Source organism: Babylonia areolata, chromosome 26 (assembly GCF_041734735.1).
Source record: "Babylonia areolata isolate BAREFJ2019XMU chromosome 26, ASM4173473v1, whole genome shotgun sequence".
Classification (NCBI taxonomy): Eukaryota; Metazoa; Mollusca; class Gastropoda; order Neogastropoda; family Buccinidae; genus Babylonia; species Babylonia areolata.
The window spans coordinates 11414083-11439391 of record NC_134901.1 but is presented as its reverse complement, the minus strand read 5'-3'; the positions used below and the strand labels follow the sequence as shown (position 1 = coordinate 11439391).

General features: G+C 40.9%; 1 protein-coding gene across 1 annotated transcript in view; it reads left to right on the top strand.

Moving 5' to 3' along the window:
• LOC143300823 (trace amine-associated receptor 7e-like) overlaps window positions 1-532 on the top strand; it is a 29587-nt gene extending 29055 nt beyond the window's left edge. Inside the window, exon 10 of the mRNA XM_076614754.1 lies at window positions 279-532. Coding sequence (XP_076470869.1) covers window positions 279-532 — 254 coding nt within the window. The remainder of the gene's footprint in view (window positions 1-278) is intronic.
• The last annotated feature ends 24777 nt before the right edge of the window (window positions 533-25309 follow it).

The following is a 25309-nucleotide window of genomic DNA, read 5'->3' as shown; positions in this document are numbered from 1 at the left end:
TTCTTTCCGAAAGTCTGGTTGTGCAATTCTCCTGGCTTCACATGACTTCCGCAATGCTTTGGATGATGATGATGATGATGATCTATATTTTTGTCTTTCATCCTTTTTCTAAAGAATTACACCAGCGTGTGTAAGTCGTGAGTGAAAGCGCTTTGGTTTATCTCTTCACAAGATTCAGTGCTATACAAATACGTTGTTTATGTATCATTAGGAGCGTTTTTGTGTATGTCTACTTTTGCTTTTTCTTCCGAGTCACTGGTCTGACTGGTTTGTCACAGATGGGGAGGAGATCTTTGACCTGCGGGAGAGAGTCCAAGTCAGATCAAGCAGGTCCTCCTCCCACTCTGTCACAAGGAACACGCCCAGCAGCCCGGAAGCACCCCCCAGCACACCCAAATCACTACCGGAAAAGATCACGCGCGATGACACGCAGCACCTTTCTGACATCAGGGAGAAGAGTCCCACAGAAAGGAGAGGGATGTTCTTTGAGAATGAGAAAGAAGAAAGTGTTGAGAAGACATCAAAGCTTTAACCCGTGACTGATGCTAACAATTACCACGCTCGTCAGCGAAGTTCTGTCACCTCACTGAGATAAGGAGACAGAGCTTCTTCCAGGTCAGGATGCCGGAATTAGAAAGAAGGGTTCAAGCCATCAAGCAGCACATTGGACCTTTCGATGATCTGCTGACATCAGTTAAGTAAAGTAAAGAAAGCTATGCTGGTATGGCCAGGTAACAAGACCCAATGACCTTGCTGAAACAATCCTCCAAGAAACTGTTCAGGGAGGGGGGTGGGGGGAGGGAGAGAGAGACAAAATACAAACAACAACAACAACAAAAACAAAAACAAAAAACCACTAAAAAACAGATGGGCTGACAACATTCCAGAATGGACAGAAAAACCACTTGCAGAAACCCAGACGTTGATACACAACCAGCAGACCTGGAGGAATCTGGTGAACAGCCGTGTGCCACACCCTGATAACACTCCACATGGTTGAGGGAGAGAAGAAGAAGAAGAAGAAGAAGAAGAAGAAGAATTCAGACTACTTAATGTTGGGATTGCATCACTTTCCCTCAGCAAAAACCGTTGACACTGTTTATAAGTGCACAACTGATAATAATGACCCACTTTTCCTCAACATAACCATGGACAATGTTTATAAGTACACAATTGCTAATAGTGACCCACTTTCCCTCAACAAAACCATTGACACTGTTTTATAAGTACACAATTGCTAATAGTGACCCACTTTCCCTCAACAAAACCATTCACACTGTTTTATAAGTACACAATTGATAATGGTGACCCACTTTCCCTCAGCAAAACCATTGACACTGTTGATAAGTACACAATTGCTAATAGTGACCCACTTTCCCTCAACAAAACCATTGACACTGTTTATAAGTACACAATTGCTAATAGTGACCCACTTTCCCTCAACAAAACCATTGACACTGTTTTATAAGTACACAATTGATAATAGTGACCCACTTTCCCTCAAAAAAACCATGGACACTGTTTATAAGTACACAATTGATAATAGTGACCCACTTTCCCTCAGCAAAATCATGGACACTGTTTTATAAGTACACAATTGATAATAGTGACCCACTTTCCCTCAGCAAAACCATTGACACTGTTTCATAAGTACACAATTGATAATAATGACCCACTTTCCCTCAACAAAACCATTGACACTGTTTTATAAGTACACAATTGATAATAGTGACCCACTTTCCCTCAATAAAACTATGGACACTGTTTATAAGTACACAATTGATAATAGTGACCCACTTTCCCTCAATAAAACTATGGACACTGTTTATAAGTACACAATTGATAATGGTGACCCACTTTCCCTCAACAAAATCATTCACACTGTTTATAAGTACACAATTGATAATAGTGACCCACTTTCCCTCAACAAAATCATTCACACTGTTTATAAGTACACAATTGATAATGGTGACCCACTTTCCCTCAACAAAATCATTCACACTGTTTATAAGTACACACTTGATAATAGTGACCCACTTTCCCTCAACAAAACCATTCACACTGTTTATAAGTACACAATTGATAATAGTGACCCACTTTCCCTCAACAAAACCATTGACACTGTTTTATAAGTACACAATTGATAATAGTGACCCACTTTCCCTCAATAAAACCATGGACACTGTTTATAAGTACACAATTGATAATAGTGACCCACTTTCCCTCAATAAAACCATTGACACTGTTTATAAGTACACAATTGATAATAGTGACCCACTTTCCCTCAAAAAAACCATTGACACTGTTTTATAAGTACACAATTGATAATAATGACCCACTTTCCCTCAACAAAACCATTGACACTGTTTTATAAGTACACAATTGATAATAGTGACCCACTTTCCCTCAACAAAACCATTGACACTGTTTTATAAGTACACAATTGATAATAGTGACCCACTTTCCCTCAACAAAACCATTCACACTGTTTATAAGTACACACTTGATAATAATGACCCACTTTCCCTCAACAAAACCATGGACACTGTTTATAAGTACACAATTGATAATAGTGACCCACTTTCCCTCAACAAAACCATGGACACTGTTTATAAGTACACAATTGATAATAGTGACCCACTTTCCCTCAACAAAACCATTCACACTGTTTTATAAGTACACAATTGATAATGGTGACTGCCTTTCATTCAAACTTGCACCACACTATCTGATTTCGCCCAGATTCAGCAGTCAACGGGTTCAATTCCGACGGTCAGGCACAAAAGAAAATAGATCTGAAAGGAACTGACGCTCAGAGATGTGCCGCTGTGGAAGTCTTCAGACAGAAGTTTGTTCACGAAGACAGTGACGACGCAATGACATCAGATCATCGATGACGTAATTATTAAATCTATCATGATCAAGGGAAACAAATTGTCTTCAGCACGAGCACAAGCCCACATGTGTCAAAGACGTGGCTGCGAGTGTTTCTCTATGCTTGATTGTAATTAATAATCCTTGACTTGTGATGCGATTCAATGTGTATGGGTTGTTATTGTATCCTCCACAACCCAAAAAGGGCTAAAGTATCAAATTTCTTTGAATCTTTTCATCTTTGAAGTTGGAACTGGAGTGTAAGTTCCCCCCAAAAAACACTTTCATTTTTGCCTCGTTTGGTTTTGCCTTGTGTTCGTTTAAATTGTGTTCATTTGTCAGTCTTGTTGGTTTCTTAGTTGGTTGTGTTGAAGATGATAACATAACTTTCCTATGGCTCGATTACCAGAACAAGTGCTGCTAAGATGATCAAGTTGAACGCAAACACGGTACAAAAAGCATCATGGAACTTCTCTAATAACAAAGAATGCTATCTCTCATACAAATCAATACTCGCATACAGAAACACAGCAGCACATTTCCGAACTCACCAGACAATGGAATGGTCAAACTGATAATGCTTAGATCGAAAGGAAAGATTTTTCACACAGGTAGCAACACACGCACGCTCGTGCATACACGCACACACATTCACACACACTAAAACTCACATGCGTGCAATCACGCACACAAGCAGGGACGCATGTTCCACACACACACACACACACACACACACACACACACACGCACGCACACACACACACTCTCTCTCTCTCTCTCTCTCTCTCTCTCTCTCACATACACATTCACTCACACACACACACACACACACACACACACACACACACACACACACACACACACACACACCAGTTTTACTGGCTGATATAAGTTGACACATCTATGACCAAAAATATATAAAATACCCAGTGCATTAAAACATGATTACTGAAACACAAAGACAGAAACACTTACTGGCAAACAGACGTTTTAGGGTTTATTTATATATTTATTCATTCATTCATTTGTTTTGTATATTTTGCTTTGTTTTTCGGTCACTGATTGATCATATCTTTTCAGAACATCAATGGCTAGGTATACAATACAGAGCAAACGCATATTTGTATCACTTAATATCAGTTGTTGTCAGTTAACATGATTTATATTTAATGTACTCGTTCACTTGACACACACGTAATAAAAACACGCTTATTTGTTTATTTGTTTTGTAATCGGCGGGAAAAGGCCTTTTCACACTGATACAGAAGATTGACTATGAGCCTAAAGAAGACAAACATCATGGTCCAGGACTTGAGCAACACCCCAAGCATCTCCATTGGTGACTTCACACTCGAGGTCGTCGAGGACTTCACATACCTCGGCTCCACCATCTCCAGTAACCTCTCCCTGGACGCCGAACTCAACAAGCGGATTGGCAAAGTACCTACAGCCATGGCCCGCAATGTACTGTCTACTCTCTCCAAGAACGCAGACTCAACTCTTTTCACCTGCGCATCCTCAGGAGAATTGTGGGCATCACGTGGCAAGACCGTGTACGAAACAAGAAAGTCCTTGACCAGGCAGGCATCTCCAGCATGTTTGCACTCCTGACCCGGCGCCGTCTGCGGTGGCTCGGTCACGTCAGACGAATGGATGACGGGCGAATCCCTAAGGATATTCTTTATGGCAAGCTCGCCACTGGTTCCAGACCTGCAGGAAGACCTGTCCTACGCTACAGGGACGTCTGCAAACGAGACATGAGGGCAGGCGACATCGATCCAGCAGGTTGGGAGGTAGTGGCTGAAGACCGTAACAGCTGGAGAAGGACCGTGAAGGCATGTGTCCAGAGGAGCGAGGAGAAGAGAGAACAGCACTGGGAACAGGGAAGAGAGCGCAGACGGCAGAGGGCAGAATCCGTACCCTCTGAGCCAGGCGCGATTTTCACCTGCGGCAACTGCAACACTGCCTGTCGATCCAGAATCGGACTGTACAGCCACAGCAGGCGCTGCAACTCAACAACTTGACTGAACCAGGCGCAGAGTTCCATTGTCTTCCGAGACAGACGGACGCCAACAAAAACAAGAGAGGCAAGGCCTTCAAGACTCACTTGTGATACACTTTTTTTTAAAATGTAATCGTTAAAATGTGTTCTGTATTTGTTATTATAAAGCTTCGGGTTAAAAGAAAAAGAAAAAAGAAAAAAAAAGTCCTAACGGCAGATTCGAACACCCCGTGTTCGGGTGAGAAGAAACTGTCTTACCCATTACACCATCGGGGCTCCTTAGCTGACGTTCAAAAATATAATATGTAAACATGCTTTTTTAAAGGGCGATAAATCGATTGCGGTATTCGCAGTGAGAACGCTGTTTAAATCATATTATTCTGGTGTATCTTGCGCATTCAAAACATCTTTAAGGGCAATTAAAAATTCTTTTTAAGCCCGCGGTAAAGGAGACGTGACGTGATTATCGCCGCAATCATGCTGCAACATTTAGCCGTTTTCTCTGGATCTAGATAGATGAACAAGTTTAAGTTACACCCGGTTGACACGGTCGATTCAATTTCTCTTTTATGTTCATTCTTGTTTTAAAGTTGATATGATAATTTAGTATTTTGTTAAACTAATAACGTGTAGAGCCAAGTACAAGTACTTCTAAACGTCGTATGAAGTGAAAAGGACTTCATTTTTGGAAAAGTCGAGACTGGAAATTTTTACGTTTCATCAGTTCAAGGGTATTAACTCTCATGGTTTATTATCTTTAACTGTGAATTCCGACTGATTCTGTGGATATTTTTATGGCAGTTTGGGGCATAATCCAATAATTGATGAGGCGTTCACAAATCTTTCTCTGAATAAATAGTTAACGGTCTCCTTCTCCAACTTTCCATCACTTGTTATCGTGTATGTCGATTGAATATAGGATTGAACGGGCAAGTCAACAACTTGAAACAAAACGGCGTCGTTCGCATTCGCGAAGAATATGAGCACGCGCTTTGAATTTGTATAAATATGTGTACGCAATTGATTTTTGCCCATGACCTTAGCCAAGTTGAGCAACTGATACTATCTCAGTGTATCATTCGCTTTTTTTTTTGCTTTTTTTTTTTGCTTTTTTTTTTTTTTTTTTTTGCTTTTTTTTTTTTTCCTTGTTACCCCGGCAAACAGCTGTATGTACAAAGTAGTAATGCTTGTTCCACTACTCTCTTGAAATAAAATTCGTTCCGTTTAGTTTCGTCTCTCATCTCTCGCGCCACCCCCTACTGCAGTTCTTGTAAATAGAATGGTAGAGCACGTTTTAACCCGCTGTTTAGTACTGAAACCTTTTTTTGCCTCCAGAAATTACGGTACATGTGTTACCAGTTTCAAATGTTAACATTTTTTGGAAAAAGTTATATATTTCAAACTGTTTTTTTTTTCTATTAAAGTTAGCTAGCTATGTGTTAAATAGTCCAGTTGGTTGTTTATTGTAGGTCCCCACATGAACCTCTTTTCAAATAATAATCTACAGAAGCAGTGCATACAATATTTGATTATTGATAAAAAAAAAAAAATAAAAAAAAATTTTAAATTGACCAAATCCCGCTTCCCCCGTCCCGCCTCTCACACACATACCATTCCAATATTATGTTTTTTCTTTCTCCAATCACTGACACTCACCCTCTCCATTTTAGATTTTGCACATTCTGTTCTCTCTCTCTCTCTCTCTCTCTCTCTCTTTCTTAGTCAGTCCCCTCCTCCTTACCCCCACCCACACGCCCCTCCCCTCAACCTCAACCGCCCCCCTTTTCATTCGAATATACAGAAATGTCGATTTCTAATTAATAATAACAATCATCATTATGATAGAAATGATCATAATCCAAATGATAATAATATCGTTTATTTTCAGTCTAGATGTACAGACTATAAATAAATAAACGAACGAAACGAACGTAAATAGAATGGACTGAAAGAACGGCCGCACAATGTAGGCCAAGTGGTCGCCATGTCAGTGCATCCAAACCGCGCGGGCTGACAGAGCAGCAAATGTTTTTGTGTATGTGTGTCACAGTGTGTGTGTGTGTGTGTGTGTGTGTGTGTGTGTGTGTGTGTGTGTACACGCGCGCGCATGTATGTCTGTGTGTCTGTCTGTGTCTGTGTGTCTCAGTGTGTCTGTGTTTCTGTGTGTGTGTGTTTGTGTGTGTGTGTGGCGTGTGTGTCAGTTCTGCGCACGTGCAGATCAAGATGAAGTCGGTCAACAAAGGGCCGTCCACATGTACTTGAACTGGCCAGAGACGTGTTTATGACTGTTTATAGCTTCCCTCAGCCGGACTCAGCCTTTGACCAGTGGCGGCGTCAAAATATCTGCTTGCGCGCGCGCGCGCGTGTGTGTGTGTGTGCCAGTGTGTGTGTGTGTGTGTGTGTGTGTGTGTGTGTGTGTGTGTGAAACTGAAAACAAAAGTCAGTTTCAGATTAACTAGGGGAAAAAAAGCTTATTGATCATAATTATAGTACGTGCAAATAAACAAATTACCGACGGAAAAATAAGAAAGGCATGCACTCAGTTTAAAAGTTTCCTTCAGCATACTAGTTAATGGTCCCATAGCCCATTGCGGTGCATGAGTGTTTGCATGTGTGTGTGTGTGTGTGTGTGTGTGCGTGTGTGTGTACGCGCGTGCACGCGCGCGTGTGTATATAGCGTGTGTTTCTATGTTTGTGTGTGACGGTACGAAGTATTGCTTTTTTCTTCTTTTTTTAAAAACAAAATAATAATGTCTTTTATCTACTTAACCATAGTGTATCATATTATGTTTATTCAGTGCATCTGTTATTTTTAATTTCATTAAACTTATACAAGAATAGTTCGCTTGTCAGTTATCTGTTCCTTGTCCACACGTAAGGAGGCGAATTTATGCGGCAGGTGACTCCTCACTGACAGGTCGAAGACATTTATGACTGTGAAAACGGGGGCATTTATGACTCTGCTTGCGTACCTCGAGTGGACAGTTTACACAGATAAGAGATCCCTCACAGAAAAAAATGGTACTCTTGTGACAATCTCAAAAGAGTGAAGGTGCGAGTCGTGTAGCTCTGAAGTGTGTATACTGAAACATGTTTCTGAAACGTGTTTCTTGGAAAAAGATTAAAAAAGAAATGCACTTTCCAAGCGTGTGAACCACTGAGCTTAAAACCAAGGTAATTTTCAGCAACAACGGAATTGCCAGCTCAGTTAGAGAGACTCGGAGAGAGAGGGAGAGGTGTTCGCCAGATAACAAGTTCCTTTCCTCACCAGGCCGTCGCCTACAACAAGATGGCGCCATGCTGGTGAGCGGCCAGCACACTTAGACATACACACATCACATCTGGTGGGAGTGCGAAAGTACCGCTGATAAGAAAATCTGGCGAAAAGGAACTTGCCACTCAGCCAATGCTCAGTGTCCCCGGGAGAGAAACAATTCACACGTGTTCTATGCAAACATCTATGGGCCGGTCTTCCTTCTTCCACTCCTTTGTGTTGAGTTCGATGGTGTTGAACCTCGCCTGGCTAGCGTGTAAGAAACGCGCCAGGGGGCAACTGAGCAGTCACTGCTTGGACCAGAGGGTCAGTACAAGGAGGTGGTGAGGGCCTTTACTAATGAAGTCATTGTTATCTCCTACCCTTTGGCTGTCTGCATTCGCAGTCCTTCAACAAGAGTCTGTCTCGCTCCACTGACGGTCGTTCATTCTATTCAGCGCTCACGGCAGATAGTTTAAAGGCTGAGCGTACAAGTAATCAAGTATTGAACAACACACACACGTACACGCGCGCGCGCGCACACACACACACACACACACACACACACACTGAATGAATGAATGAAGTGTTTATTCATATAGGCCTTAGCCCCTCGTGAAGAGGTATTGTGCAGTGGGAGAGAGAGAGAGAGAGAAGTGACAGCCCATAAACTTCCAATCAGCTCATCATCATCCAATTGACGGCCACAATCGTCATGTCGATTACTCCGCCGCTTGTAAATTTAACAGCTGCGGTTTTCCTGTGTCCACCTCAAGTTTAGTCCATCAGGTCAGATGGTTTCCTCCGTTCTAAATCCCCACCCTGAGCGCAACCCCCGTCTTTTGAGACTGACGGATGCCTGTCATCCTTTGTGACTGTCCGCAGATTGTAAATCCTGCCTTGTGAAGATGTTCAGGTGTGGTCAAGGGGGACAAATTCCCCCCAAAAATCACAATAATTATAACAATGAGAAAGCTTCCTCATAGTGTGTGCAGAAGATGTAAAATTCTCGCAAACATGCATTCTGTTAATGATGTGAAGACAAGCCGAGAACGAACACTACAGCAGGCGAGGAGAAACAGAGAAAGAACTTGAGTTACGGTGCCGTAACGCGGCTATTATAAGATAAGATAATAACTTTATTATCTCCAACTGGAGACATTTGGTCAGGTGCATTATCACAACATAGACAAGTAAACATTATGGGGACCATAACTGTAAAAGTCAACAACAGCTTTTACGAATATTACGAAGATACAAATGTTAAAAAAAAATATCACATACACCGTTTCATACATACATCCACACACTGCAGGTAATAACTAGTATTCTTAATGTAAAAACAGAAAGAATTAAGAAACATTATTTGAATATAATTATAAACATAGCCTACTATACTGCATATTGATTATAATAGACAGATAAGATAAGAATAAAGATAAATTGCGGAAAACCGCAACCAGATAATCAGCACACACCCGCATCCCCCCCAACCCCACACACGCGGATTACTTGATTAAACAAGAGTAATAAATATATGTTCTCAAATAAAGGCATTTCACATATTCGCTTTTAAAAACATTGCAATTAATTATTACATCGTAATTATTAAACAGAAATATATTTAGAATATGGACGTTAGTTTCAGTTTCAGTAGTTTCAGTAGCTCAAGGAGGCGTCACTGCGTTCGGACGTTAGCATTATCGGAGTGAATGAAGGCAGACAGGCAAGCCTTTTTGAGAACCCCTTACGGCTCCGCGCCATCCTGTCAACGTTCCCCTCCCTTTTGTACGGAGCCTCTCTTTTCACCGTCAGGCGTTCTGTGTGTGGAGAGCCAGTTTCAGTTTCAGTTTCAGTTGCTCAAGGAGGCGTCACTGCGCTCGGACAAACCATATACGCTACACCACATCTGCCAAGCAGATGCCTGACCAGCAGCGTAACCCAACGCGCTTAGTCAGGCCTTGAGAGAAAAAAAAAAAAAAAAAAAAAAAAAAAAAAAAAAAAAAAAGGGGGGGGGGGAATAAATAATAGATAAGCTTACATAAATAAATAAATAAATAAATAAATAATAATTATAATATAGAAAAAGGTAGTAGTAATAATAATAGTAATACTAATAAAATGATAATAATAAAAAATAAATAAATAAATAAATAAGACAACAATGGTGATAATTAAGCGAATGAATGTAAAATATGACGACACACATTCACACATACACCCACACATGCATAACAGAAATGCACCAAACATGCAGTTTCACAGATATGAAAGTACAGTCAAATACATATAAACGTACATGAGCTCCAACACACACACACACACACACACACACATTACCTTGCACCTCCTCCAACCCCCTCCTCCACACACTCATTTCTAGCCTACGTATCGCAGCTTCCACGGCACACAGCCAACTACTTCCAACTAACACAGTCCCTGAAGACAGACGGCCTATGGTCCGAAACGCTGGACACCGAGTCTTATTTTACAACCCACAGTTTATATAAACTTTCTCCATTTGGTGGTGTTGTTGTTGTTGTTTTTGTTGTTGTTGTTGTTATTGTTTTGGGGGGATTTTGGGTTTGTTTGTTGTTGTTTTTTTTTATAGACTCAGCATTCATTCTTCATTTTATGGTCGTTTATTCTCTTGGTTAGTCATGTATAGTGTTCATAGTGTTGTGTGACCTCTGTCTGTGACCTTCTCTCTCTCTCTGTCTCTGTCTCTCTCTCTCTCTCTCTCTCTCTCTCTCTTGTTGTTGTCAGAATCTCAGCAAAATAGTAATGAAATTAAATACTGTCAGTCTATAATCAATGTTAAAAATGTTAGGAGTTTGATGACTTATGGACATTAAACCATCTCTCTGTCTCTCTCTGTCTCTGTCTCTGTCTTTCTCTCTGTGCTTGTTCATCAGGCTGTGTGTCTGTATATCCCTCTCTCTTCATTTTTCTGTCTTTGTCCTCTCTCTCTCTCTGTCTGTCTGTGTGTGTGTGTCTCGTAGCTCTCTTCTTTAACCCTCTGTATGACAACAGCAAAAACCCAGTTGTCCTACAATGGATACTTCAGCAAGCTGGATAACTGTGTTGGGGAAAATAGTGGAGAACCATGTTACTTCGAAAAAGATGTCTGGGCATTCCATCCGGACCAGTTTCGCATATGGGGAGGCTACCATTTCACTGGGAGGTGTGAAATGGGAACTCACTTCAGATGCTGGAGTTGAGAGAGGTAATCGGTGACACTTGCTTTGTGGCGAAATTCCATTGGTTACCATAGGCCTCAGGGTACTTCTGTACCACTTGCAGAGACAGACAGGGAGTGAAAGAGGCCACAGAGAGAGGCGGAGACAGAGAACGAGAGAGGGGTAGAGATTGAGAGAGAGAAAAAAAAAGAGAGAACGTGAGAATGAGATAGAGATAGAGAAAAAGAAATTGTGAGACTGAGATGGTTTATTCATTTTGGCCACTGCCCCTTTGGAGGGGGATATACAGTAAAATGCTGGCCATACATTTAAACAGTCTTCGTGATGTAACATATACACTTCTCCTTTTGAGTACTTATACAAGTAAAGAGCGAACTTCTAAGAAGGCGTGCTTGCCTTTTTTTTTTTCTTTTTTTTTTCTCGGGACGGTTGGCCCGTTCTCTCTCTATTGACTTCTTCCTCCACCACTCGTTTTTTATTCATTTTCTTCACTTTATTTATATCTCAGCTTAGTTTTGTTCAAAACTCATGTATGTTCACGTCTTCTAGTTATGATGACATCCGTCACATATTCAGTATGTACATGTGTGACAGGACAGGACTTTATATAAGATTTTCTTGTTGTCCTGTTCATCGATATCTGTGTTGTATTGTGATATGTTCCAAATAAAATACTGTTTTAAAAAAAAAAAATTTTTTTAAACTTCTAAGAGAAAAAGAGACAAGGAGAGAAACACGTACGGATAGAGACAGAAAAATGACGAGACAGTGTGACAGAAATGAAGAGAGAGACAGAGACAGAGAGAGGTTTGGGGAAGGAAAGAGAGAGAGAGAGAGAGAGAGAAGCTCGTAGTACTGAGTGAGAGACAATATGTTGGTGCAGAGATGACAAATAACCTCAGAGATAAACTTTTAACAATATATACAAATGGTGGCCAGAAAACGCAGCCCTCCGGCCCAGACCACCCTCCACCCCACACGGCACACGGCACACCCCCACAACCCCCCTTAGTCCTCCCTCTCAGCGCAAACCGTCTGACAGCGGGGAGTTCACAAACAAAGGAATGTTATGTTGGAGAAGGAGACGAAGGTGGGAAAAGGCACGGTTCGGGGGATTCTTTTCAACATCTGGAACGGTGACGCGAAGACTGAGTGTCACCATTCTGCTGTTATCACAGTATTGTTGATATTGTTGGCCAGAGGGATGGGGAGGGGGTGGTGGGGGTGGGGGGTGTGCGCGCGAGGCAGAGAGAGACAAAGACTATAGGGGTACAGGCTGCGGGGGGGGGGTCTGTCTGACCCGCTACTTGACATCGTTGTGTAGTCAGGTGTGACAGTCCCCACGTCAGTAGTGAAGGAGACAAGTCACAAACATGGCTGAATTGAAACACACACACACACACACACACACACACACACACACACTCCACTTTTTTTTTTTTTCTTTTTTCGAATAATAAAATAGTCAGTATCACTTCTTTGTAGTAAAAATATGTTAGAACTGTAACATGAATAAAGACACATGTGGGTTGAGCGAGCTTCTCGACCCGATCCGTCAAACGATGCAGTCTGCGTGTAGTGATAAAATTATAGGAGTTTCGAATACATCACACACAGTCAAACATACACACGTTACACAGATGTACACTGACTCGCTGACTCAGACACCGTCACAACCGTGAAGTGACACACACACACACACACACACACACACACACACACACACGGCATACTACACTACACACACTCAGTGACACACCGGCACTCACGGGTTCGGCATGAGACACACACACACACACACACACACACACACACACACACACACTGTGACATACACACACACACACACACACACACACACACACACACACACACACACTGACACACTCTCTCTCTCTCTCTCACACACACACACACACACACACACACACACACACACACACTCAGTGACACGTATAGTACACACACACACACACACACACACAACTGAACACACTGACACGCTCATGCACACACACACACACACACACACACACACACACACAAACACACACACATACACAGACACACACACACACACACACACGCACGCACACGTGCACGCGCGCACACACACACACACACACACACTGACACACTGGCACACACACACACACACACACACACACACACACACAAGCACTCTCACTGATGTTAGAACGGCAATGCAAATAAAGGTACACGTGGAGCTCCCACGTGTGAAGTCTGGACCCATTGAGTCAAACTATCTGTGTGATAAACGTTTGGTTTGCAAGCAGGTCATGAGCGCTGTCAGCAACACCGGGATCGATTTGGAGTACCTTTTTATTTTACAATTACGATAGTATCACGCTGTATGTGTATAATATCTCATTGTTTTATTTTAAAGTTTCTGTGTGTGTGTGTGTGTGTTTGTGTCCGAATGTCAGTGTGTGTGTGTGTGTGTGTGTGTGTGTGTGTCACAGTGGGGGGGGGGGGGGAGGAGAGGCGTGGTTGAGAAGTGGGAGGCAGTAATCTGATTGGTTGACTAAGAATAAACAGTGCTTGAATGAAAGCAGTAATCTGATTGGTTGGCTGAGATTCACTGGTTGACCGCTATGCGCTGAGGCGGGAAATCTGCCATGCTCTACCACCGGAAACACGCTGCACAATCCATCAACAGGACGCTATATAAACCCTTGGTGATTGGCACAGTGTAACAAATTTCATGTGTGTGTGTGAGAAATCTATAGGTCATTAAACGGCACAGTGTACCCGTCAGTTCCAACATCTCTAACAGACGACACAGCTTGAGCCTCGCGTAGAAATGAAGCCACAGTCTCCAAACACTTCGTCTGGTCAGTCGAAAGAAAAGGTACGTGAACTTTTTTAAAGTTTTGTTATGTCAATCTTTCTGTCGGACCTGTTCCTTAAATTGACTGAACTTGAAACACACACACTGCTGGACTCTCTGTCTCTCGCTCTCTCTCTCTCTCTCTCACCCACAGACACACACACACACACACACACACACACACACACACACACAGACTCACACTCTCAGGTTCACACGCACACACACACACAAACGCACACGCACACGCGCGCGCGCGAATCGAAACAATAACACATGTGCAAAAGAACACACACGTGTACATGCATACACATGCATATGTCACAGTTTACGCAAATTATTTTTCACCTCGGGTTTTTTTTTTGTTTTGTTTTTTTTTTTGTTGTTGTTTTTTACCGTCTATTTCAATATTTGCCGTCTTACTGTTTCTTCTTCTTCTTCTGCGTTCGTGGGCTGCAACTCCCACGTTCACTCGCATGTACACGAGTGGGCTTTTACGTGCATGACCGTTTCTACCCCGCCATGAAGGCAGTCATACTCACTTTCGGGGGTGTGCATGCTGAGTGTGTTCTTGCTTCCATAACCCACCGAACGCTGACATGGATTACAGGATCTTTAACGTGCGTATTTGATCTTCTGCATGCGTTTACACACGAAGGGGGTTCAAGCACTAGCAGGTCTGTATATATGTTGACCTGGGAGATCGTAAAAATCTCCACCCTTTACCCACCAGGCGCCGTCACCGTGATTCGACCCCAGGTCCCTCAGACCCTCAGATTGAAAGTCCAACGCTTTAACCACTCGGCTTTTGCGCCCGTCGTCGTCTCACTGTTGTTTTGCAAGCTTTAGGTTAGCCGGCACGTGTCGATATAAATCAGTGTGCATTTTGTGTTCAGTTGTGTTTGATACTGCGGGCGGACAGTCGATGCAAACATATTGAGTTCGGTCATTTTTGGCTCTTATTCATTGTATAGTGATGGATTGAGAGGATCATCAGTGGAGACTATATACTCCCCCGTGTCGATACTGCCCCGTGTCGATAGTCCCTCTCACAAAGATCCAAAAACAGTCAAATACAGATGTATGTATATATCTGTGACTGATAATGCTTTCTGCTTGATCAAAGTTGTGTTGTGGAATGATGAATGTGTTATTTGTGCTCTTCATAACAGCCGTACGCGTTCAGAGTTGAGCTCTCTGCCACTCTCTCTGTCTCTCTCTGTCTCCCCATCTCTGCTACACTCTCTCTCTCTCTATCTCTCTCTGTCTCCCCATTTCTGCCACACACTCTCTCTCTCTTTCTGTTGGGCCCGCCGTTGTATGGCCTTGTAGGCCGGGCCGTGTAACACGGACTTAGACTTTTTCATCACGACTCGGTGTATCTGGTGGCAAACGCTCGCGCTCTCTCTGTCTCTCTGTCTCTCTCTCTTCGTCGCTCATTTTGTTTCTCTATCTCTCCCCCTCTCTGCCTCTCTCTCTCTCTCTCTCTCTCTCTCTCTCTCTCTCTCTCTCTGTAAGTCTCTCTCTGTGTCAGTCTCTCTCTCTCACTCACTCTCCGTCTCTGATTTTATGTTTCTCTGTCTCTCCCCCTCTCTGCCACTCTCTCTCTCTCTGCCACTCTCTCTCTCTGTCACCCCCTCTCTGCCACTCTATCTCTGTCTCCCCTTCTCTGCCACTCTCTCTCTGTCTCCCCCTCTCTGCCACTCTCTGTCTCTCTCTCTGTCCCCCCCTCTCTGCCACTGTCTCTCTGTCTCCCCCTCTCTGCCACTCTATCTCTGTCTCCCCCTCTCTGCCACTCTCTCTCTCTCCCTGTCTCTCTCTCTCTCTCTCTCTGTCCCCCCCTCTCTGCCACTCTCTCTCTGTCTCCCCTTCTCTGCCACTCTCTCTCTGTCTCCCCCTCTCTGCCACTCTGTCTCTCTCTCTGTCACCCCCTCTCTGCCACTCTGTCTCCCCTTCTCTGCCACTCTCTCTCTGTCTCCCCCTCTCTGCCACTCTCTCTCTGTCTCTCTCTCTGTCTCCCCCTCTCTGCCACTCTCTCTCTCTCTCTCTCTCTGTCACCCCCTCTCTGCCACTCTCTCTCTCTGTCACCCCCTCTCTGCCACTCTATCTCTGTCTCCCTCTCTCTGCCACTCTCTCTCTCTCCCTGTCTCTCTCTCTGTCTCCCCCTCTCTGCCACTCTCTCTCTGTCTCCCCATCTCTTGCCACTCTCTCTCCCCCCCCCCCTCCATTGACACATCCATTCGACCCCCATGCCCTATGTGTGGGGCGCAGACAAAAGACGAAATTCATTTTCTTTTTGTGTGTAACGCCGACAGTGATATCCGTAAAAAATATGAAGTTTTTTAAAGAAAGTGTTTCAGTTGAAAGGGACATCATCCATCTCCTTTTGTCAGATAATGTAAAGATAATTCGGTCACTTGCTAAATTTATCACCCTTGTTTGGCACTTTCGTAGCAAGAATTGCTCTGACTTGTAAATGCATACACAACAAAAGAATTGCAGTCTCGAAAGTTTAAAAAAAAAAAAAAAAAAAAAATCATACTACAGCTTTAACTGTCATAGCGTTTAGGTTGGATGGTCGATTCAAAGACGCCGACATTTGTATCGTTTTTGAATATGCACGGAGAAAGTGCAAATTAACTGAATATGTATAGGTTTACTGTTCTTTTTTCATACTTTTCTTTTAGGTTGATCACGCCGTGAGTTTGTCGAACGTGGGTATAGCCGTTTTCGACATAAGTGTTTTCTATTGTCTTGCAGCAGGTTTGTTGTTGCGACTTTGATACATATTCATGCTGTTTGGTTTGTTTTTATGTGTTAATCGATTATTGTGATGTGTCCCATGCCAATAGGACTGTAATGTCAATGGCATCAAAACATTTTTCAGTTCAGTTTCAGTTCAGTTCTCTCTCTCTCTCTCTCTGTCTCCCCATCTCAGCCACTCTCTCTGTCTCTCTCTCTCTCTCTCTCTCTCTCTGTCTCCCCATCCTTGCCACTCTCTGTCTCTCTCTCTGTCTCCTCCTCTCTGCCACCCTCTCTCTGTCTCTGTCTCCCCATCTCTGCTACTCTCTCTCTCTCTCTCTATCTCCCCCTCTCTGCCATTCTCTCTCTCTCTCTGTCTCTGTCTCCCCCTCTCTGCCACTCTCTCTCTCTGTCTCCCCCTCTCTGCCTCTCTCTCTCTCTCTCTCTCTCTGTATCTCTCATTCTCTCTCTTCCCTCTGTTAGTCTCTCTCTCCCTCTCTCTCTCTCTCTCCGTTTCTCATTTCCTGTTTCTTTATCTCTCCCCCTTTCTGCCACTATCTCTCACTCTCTCTCTTTCTCTCTCTCTCTGTCTCTCTCTCTGTCTCTCTCTCTGTCTCTCCCTGTCTCTCTCTCTCTCTGCCCGCACACACACACTTAGACACAGATATATACGTTGTGTGCATCCCGCTGACACACAGTAAATACATTATTTGGTGAACACCACAAACACACACACACACACACACACACACACACACACACACACACACATTCACACTGTTTCGCCGCGATATGATATTCAGTATTGATGATGGTTTTAAAGTTAATCAGTGTAATTTGTCACAATTTACAAAGAAAACCAAGAAGGACTTTATGGGAAAAGTTCTAACTGGAAAGAAAAATACCACTGAAAAGAAATAGGTCAGTAACAGAACGCCTGTAACGCTAGGGTACATTTTAGCTCTGGTCATTCTTGATTGTAAAAGACTGAGTGATATAATATGAAGCTCTACAAACCTAATCTTATTCAAATGGGACACTTCTTTAATAACAACATACCATTTTTGTTGATCACACACTTTCTCGACAATATAAAAACAGTCTTTTTTAATCATATCCTGGTATATTCATACCGCAATTCGTTTTTGGCAGACAAGTATATTTGAATGGCAAATTGATAAAACTTTCGGGAAATCATTATGAACCCCTCCTCCCGTAATGTGTGTGGGGAGAGGGTGTGTGTGTGTGTGGGGGGGGGGGGCGTATGGTCACTTGAAGGTCTACCACCAATGACCGTTGCTGACCACTGACCATCGCTGACCTAGGAGAGTTTTCAGTTTCAGTAGCTCAAGGAGGCGTCACTGCGTTCGGACAAATCCATATACGCTACACCACATCTGCAAAACAGATGCCTGACCAGCAGCGTAACCCAACGCGCTTAGTCAGGCCTTGAGAAAAAAATATAATAATAAAATAAAATAAAATAATGATAATAACAATAGATATATTAAAAAAAAAAAAGAACTACTACTAATAATAAATAATATGTATAAGGCGCAAAAACTTGATGAAGTCAACTATAGGCGTACAAAAAAAAAATGAAATAAAATAAAATAAATAACTAAAAAAATAAATAAATAAATAAATAAATAAACATAATATAATTTTTAAAAATCATTATGAAAAATAAATAATAATAATTAAACGTGACGCAAGTTACTCATATTTTTTTTGCTTCATAAAGAAATAACACTGGCTTATTCATAAAGCCTTAATATCATTGTATTCGCACATTGTGAAACTGACATTTGTGTTACTTCGGAAAATGAGTACTGTTTATGTTACCTCTGGTTCTGGTTCAACAAAGACCTTGAAAACCGTGGATTTTCTTTGATTCAACAAATAAAATTGGAAAACAGATCCATGTAACAATACTTTAAACTTGTTTTGGGAGCTTGTGCTGTTAAATCATTGTGGTGATAAGTCATTAATATTACACAACAGCCGTGATTATGGACATCATTTTTACTCGACAGTGGTATGATGTAAACTTCATTGGACTTCACCTCCAAAGAAAAAGAATACATTTACATCAACACTGTAGGATGAGAGTAGTAGCAAATGCATTCAAAATAAGTTATTTGCATATATATATATATATATATATATATATATATATATATATATATATATGCAAATAACTTATTTTGAATGCATTTATAATATATATATATATATATATATATATATATATATATATATATATATGCAAATAACTGCTGTCGAGTAAAAATGATGTCCATAATCACGGCTGTTGTGTAATATTAATGAATTATATATATATATATATATATATATATATATATATATATATATAATCATGTAAACAGAGTGACAAATCAAAAAAACTGAGCACAACTGATGATGAACATCAGTTTGATGATGGAACATCAGTTCAGACAGTCTACAACATACCTTTTCGCCTGTGAAGAACACCGCAATGTGGCCTCTCTGTCGATCAGTTGCAACAGGAAATACACCTCGATAGCCCAGATGTACAGATGGTGTCAAAGGTTTTTAAAAAGTGGATTCATTAATTTTGATGAGGTTTGAGTATGAACATCATTGTTTACATCAATATCATAGCGTCCAGAAATTGTTTAAAAACAAAAACAACGGAAAAAGCACTTTTTAAAATCTATTAAAATGTTTTCGCATAGTGCAATGTCCATTTTAACAAATGGTGTCAATTTCCAGTACAATTGAAAGCCAAGCAGATGATACACCAGGAATGATGATTTTGATAGAATGTTTACGTAATGAATGATGTTCATCATCAGAGTTTTCAAATGGGATTAACATTCGTTTAAGAGATAAATTTGGCTTCTTGCTGACTGCATTATGTAAAGGAATGCACTCCTAATAAACTATGGTAATTTGGATTTGTTCCATAGGCAAGTTGTTGTGCATGATCTTCCTTCGTGTGCTATTTTCAGCAGCCCATTTTAGGGGGCTTCGATTCCGTCCGGTTCAAATTACTGTAAAACTGACAGGGTTTGGTAGTTTATATTGTCTCAGGTGTGTCTTTGGACATTTTTCTACATTACTGCAAAGTTAAATACACACAACATATATGGATAAGTTTGTTTTGTTTTGTTTTTTTTGTCATAGAAAATACACAACCGTCAATGTGCCCACCTTTTGGCAGTGAGTCAAATATTATGAATAACATGTCCAGCTGATGTACGTATCTTTTGATTTTATAGTTGTTTGGTAAGTCCACCAAAAAAAAAAAAAAGAAAAAAACAAGCTGTTTACCTTCAGCAAGATAATGGAGAGGGCCAGGCACCAGTGGCATGATCTAGTGCACATTGTGTCTCCTCAGTGGAGCTGATTCTCATGGTTATTGACTGTCAGTATTGGTTGATTCACCTCACATCTGCTTGGGTTTTGATGCAGATGAAGGCAGGGTATATATTTACAATGTCTTTGACTCATCACACATCTCCTTTGTTTTGTGTGCAGAAGACAGAAGAATTCCTGGGCCCATTCTGTCAGGCAGCTGGTTTAACATTAAAGAACGTGGAGGATATAAAGCCTCTATCCCTCAGAATAAGCAATGGCATTGCTTCTGAACTGGTCGCCATAGGGAACTCAACAAAGAAGACCCCCAATGTCATTTTGGTGATGAATCTGTGTGGGTTCACAGCAGAAGAGATGAAGGAGCAGCCTGCCATTAATAAAGTGCGCACGCATCTACGAAGAGTGGTGCAGAAAAAGAAAGGAACAAGGGGGACAAATCTGGAAGCCTTCTTAGAGGACGAGTTTCTCTACTACAAGTTAAATATGGCCAGATTACAATCTGGAACGACGAAAGTGGAGCTGTTGCCACTATCAGCCCCCTCTTCAAGGCTGTCCTCAGCGGCAGAATCCAGTGGGAGCAAGTCCTCAGATGAAGACCCATCGACAAGCACCTCGGGGTAAGTACATCAATGTTTGGCACTGGAGAGAACACATGCTAAAGACTGTTGTTGTTGTTTTTTTTCAAGAATTGGAGTCAATTGGAAGTTTTTGAGTAACAGAATGAAAATAATGATGTTGAACTTGTGCTTTATGTCATTATTATGTTCCTGATTTTAAAAAAAAATCTTCACTAAAATGCAGTAATTAATTAATTAGATTGAAAAGCAGTTTTCTTAGTGACATTTTCATACATTTTCCAAGTGTTTTGAACAAATGAAAATGATGTGTATTGCTGAAATGGTTGTAAGGTGTACATAATGCCGAAACATGAAATTTATATTGTAAAAAAAAACCTGTAAATTGTAGATTCTGCCATAATGTAAAAATTGTCATTTGTAAAGGAGCTGAAAGGCAGAATACAGTGAGGAAAGACACTTAAAAAAATGGGAATTCCGTTCTTATGCAGATGCATCTTAGGTAACTTGCCTGGTATTGTTTCACACACAAAACAATTACAAAGTGTGCCAGTGGACTCAGCAGTCAGTGAGGTTGTTTTTTTTTCATTAATCACACTGTAATCTATCAACTCTTTCACTGCCTTTGGCCACTTAACTATACAGTTCACCACCACAGGCAACTTTAGTCAGCATCAAGGTGTCATGTTAAACGGACCGTTTTTCACAATGTAGCAAAGCTTGAGAGCTGCAGCCAACTTTCCAAGCCAATAGGATCGCTTGTTTGGGTTTGAAGTGAACAAGTCCTCTGTGTTGTCTTTGACATGACCTGAATCGTGTGACTGAGAGCGTTGAGTCTAAAAATAGTATGCACTGGGGAGTGGTTTTCACACACACACTTTGAAGCCAAACAGTTGATGCCACACGGTCAAATGATGTCCTCGTTTGACAAGTTTTGTTTGCTTGCTTCATATAAAGTGCTGCATAGATCGGACTCCTGTTATGTGTCCTTCAGTACTCTAACTACATTTAAGTCTAAGTTTCGAGGTGTGAAGAGTCTTTTTATTATTGCAATTTGTGTTAAAATGACCCAGTTACTCACTGCGGATCCATGTGTCATAATAATGATAGTAATGATCCAATGTCTGTAGAGCCTCTCCACGTAAAATATGTTCAGTTGCACTGTACAATATAAGAAATAACAAATAAAACGCATTTAAACACTTAACAAAATTTCTACAATTCTTAACCCTGCACAAGCAATGTGCATTTGTCTGCCATGTGATGAAACATGCATTCTGACATTTTCACATGCCGTGAAGATTGAAGCAATCAGTCGCAAAATACAATTACATAGATCTGAAGTCAAGGTTGAACTGTGAGCCAGACAGTGCCATTGGCCAGTTGTCACATGCATTATCTATCAACACTGCCTGTGGTCTCCCATCAGTCTTTTCCCACCACTGTGGCTTCAGTTGCTCAGAATGAGTCATGCAAGTCAACCTACTTCTGCATTCTCCAGGCTACGTAGTGTTGTTTCTACACATGTTCCCTGTTAAAAGCTAGGTACAGATGCTCATATATGATGATATTCTGTTCCGAAATGCATAATTCCTTATGGGTAAGTCAACTATTGTTTTATAAACTGTTTTGAATTGAATTGTTTCTGTTTAAAACATAATCTTTCTGTCTCTCTCTCTCTTTGGTTTGTGGGAGGTCACATAAAGTGATGGCAATGAGAATTTGTGCATGAGTTCAGCTCAGTTCTGAAAATGTCATGATATATTCCAGAATCTCAAGTGGGGACACGGAGAGCCACAACCATGTATGCACGACCAGAAAGAGAAAGAGAAAGCGAGCACCAGAAGATGAAGATGCTCCGAAGGTCAGTTTTCACTTGGTTGTTTGCAAGGAATGCCTTTGCCTACTCTTCAAACATGGGAGATTCTCTCCCCCTCTCTCTGTTTTTAGCCCCTCATTCAGTCATTCGATATGCATGACAGCTGTGTTGCTTGCTATGTTTGAAAAATGAATATTATGTTTCAGATTCAAAAGTGTTGGTAGGTCCCTCTCTGTTTTATGCCTCTCCATAATCCCAGTATTTTCTCACCCTCCTCAAGAGACCCTCAGTGGTGATCTGGATGCTAGTCTATCGGATGAGATAATAAACTGAGCTGCCATGTGTAGCACGAACTTAGCACACATAAAAGCACCCATGGCAACGATGGTTGTCCCTTGCAAAATTCTGTTAAAAAAAATTTTTCAAAAATCCACTTTGATGGTACAAACAAACAAACAAAAAAAACACTTGCAGATAGAAACAAGAAAGGCAAGGCCTTCAAGACTCACTTGTGATACACTTTAAAAAAAAATCCAAGCTATTTATGTATTGAGCATAATGCATTTACTGTTATATTTATATTTTTTGTATTCTCTAAACTTGGCACTTTGATCTGAAATTCGACCCAGCAAAAGATCTGTCATCATTATCATTTTTTGTTCAAACAGAAACTTCTTTTGCTAAGCATGGAAGTTTTGTTTATTGCAAACGTTTTGGTGTAGACAGTAGAACAAGGGAAATTATTCTGCTGGGGAACTTAGTTTGCTTTAAACTGATCTTTCTCATCTTAAACATTACATTTTTAAATTATACTCAATACATAGAAAGCTTGGATTTTTTTTTAAAAGTGCATCACAAGTGAGTCTTGAAGGCCTTGCCTCTCTTGTTTCAAAATGTAATGTTTAAGATGAGAAAGATCAGTTTAAAGCAAATTAACTCCACTAGCATTACAGAGTAATTTCCCTTTTTTACTATCTGCACCAAAACGTTTGCAAAATAAATAAAAATTCCATGCTTAGCAAAAGAAGTTCCTGTTTGAACCAAAAATGATAATAATGACTGCTCTAGCTGTTGGGTCGAATATCAGATCAAAGTGCCAAGTTTAGAGAATACAAAAAATATAAATATAACAGTAAATGCAGTTTGCATATAATTAGGCTTCATTTTTTTTTTTTTTTTTGTGCCCATCCCAGAAGCGCAATATTGTTTTAAACAAGATGACTGGAAAGAACTGAATTTTTCCTATTTTTATGCCAAATTTGGTGTCAACTGACAAAGTAGTTGCAGAGAAAATGTCAATGTTAAAGTTTACCACGGACACACAGACACACACACACACGGACACACACACACACACACACACACACACACACACACAGACAACCGAACACCGGGTTAAAACATACTCACTTTGTTTACACAAGTGAGTCAAAAAAAAAAGAAAAAAAGATAAGGGTGCCACTGCACTGTGATGATGTGCTCTTCTTTGAGAGAACGACCTGAAGTTCGCACAGAGATATGAATGCAATACAATACAATACAATACAATACAATACAATACAATACAATACAATACTGCGCCGTGCTGTGCTGTGCTACCCACTGTGTGTTTGTCACTGTCAGCTGCTAAAAAAATAATGTCTGCTGTGACAGATGAGACTGAACAATGTTGCTGTGTCATTCTATGTATGTCCCGAGTACTTTTTTTTTTTTTTTTACTCTGTTGATTTGTGGTCATTTTGTAATTTTGTTTCATTTTTCACTTGTTCCTGCTCTGTTGATCTGTAGTCATTTTGTTTCATTTTTCACTTGTTCCTGCTCTGTTGATCTGTGGTCATTTTGTTTCATTTTTCACTTGTTCCTGCTCTGTTGATCTGTGGTCATTTTGTTTCATTTTTCACTTGTTCCTGCTCTGTTGATCTGTGGTCATTTTGTTTCATTTTTCACTTGTTCCCGCTCTGTTGATCTGTAGTCATTTTGTTTCATTTTTCACTTGTTCCTGCTCTGTTGATCTGTGGTCATTTTGTTTCATTTTCACGTGTTCCTGTCTTTAATTTTGCACTGGCCAGATTATTAAATCTCTGGTTTTTCTTTTTTAACACCATTATGTGCCAGCAGCTGTAAAATTAATGAAGCACTCTGTGGCTTCAACTGAAATGCATGTGACTGCAGTCAGATTTCAGGATGAAGTCATGATTGTTGTACTTCTGTAAGAGCCAATTGAGGATTATTTTGCATATCAGTCTTTTAAAATGACATTATTATCTTTTGTTTCAGGTTGACTTCAGTATACTAAGCACTGAAAGTCTGCGCAAATACAAACGAAAGTTTAGGATCACTCACCGGGGTGGTTTCCAAAGAGCTCAGCTGGAAGAGGTATGCTTTGACTGTTGTTTGGGACTTTGTTATTTTTGTATATTTTTTGTCATCACAGTAAAAAAAAAAAAAAATCACTTTTTCATAGTGAATCTCAGTAAAAAGTATTAAACCCTAGTAAGAAAAAGTTGAACATTTGAAACCTGTGGTCAACTCCTGAATTTTTGGCTATCTGTTGAACTGTCAGGTTGAAGCTTAAAATTTGATACATTCAGAATCAGGGTATTTTTCAGAAGTAAGTGTTGTCCTGTCAA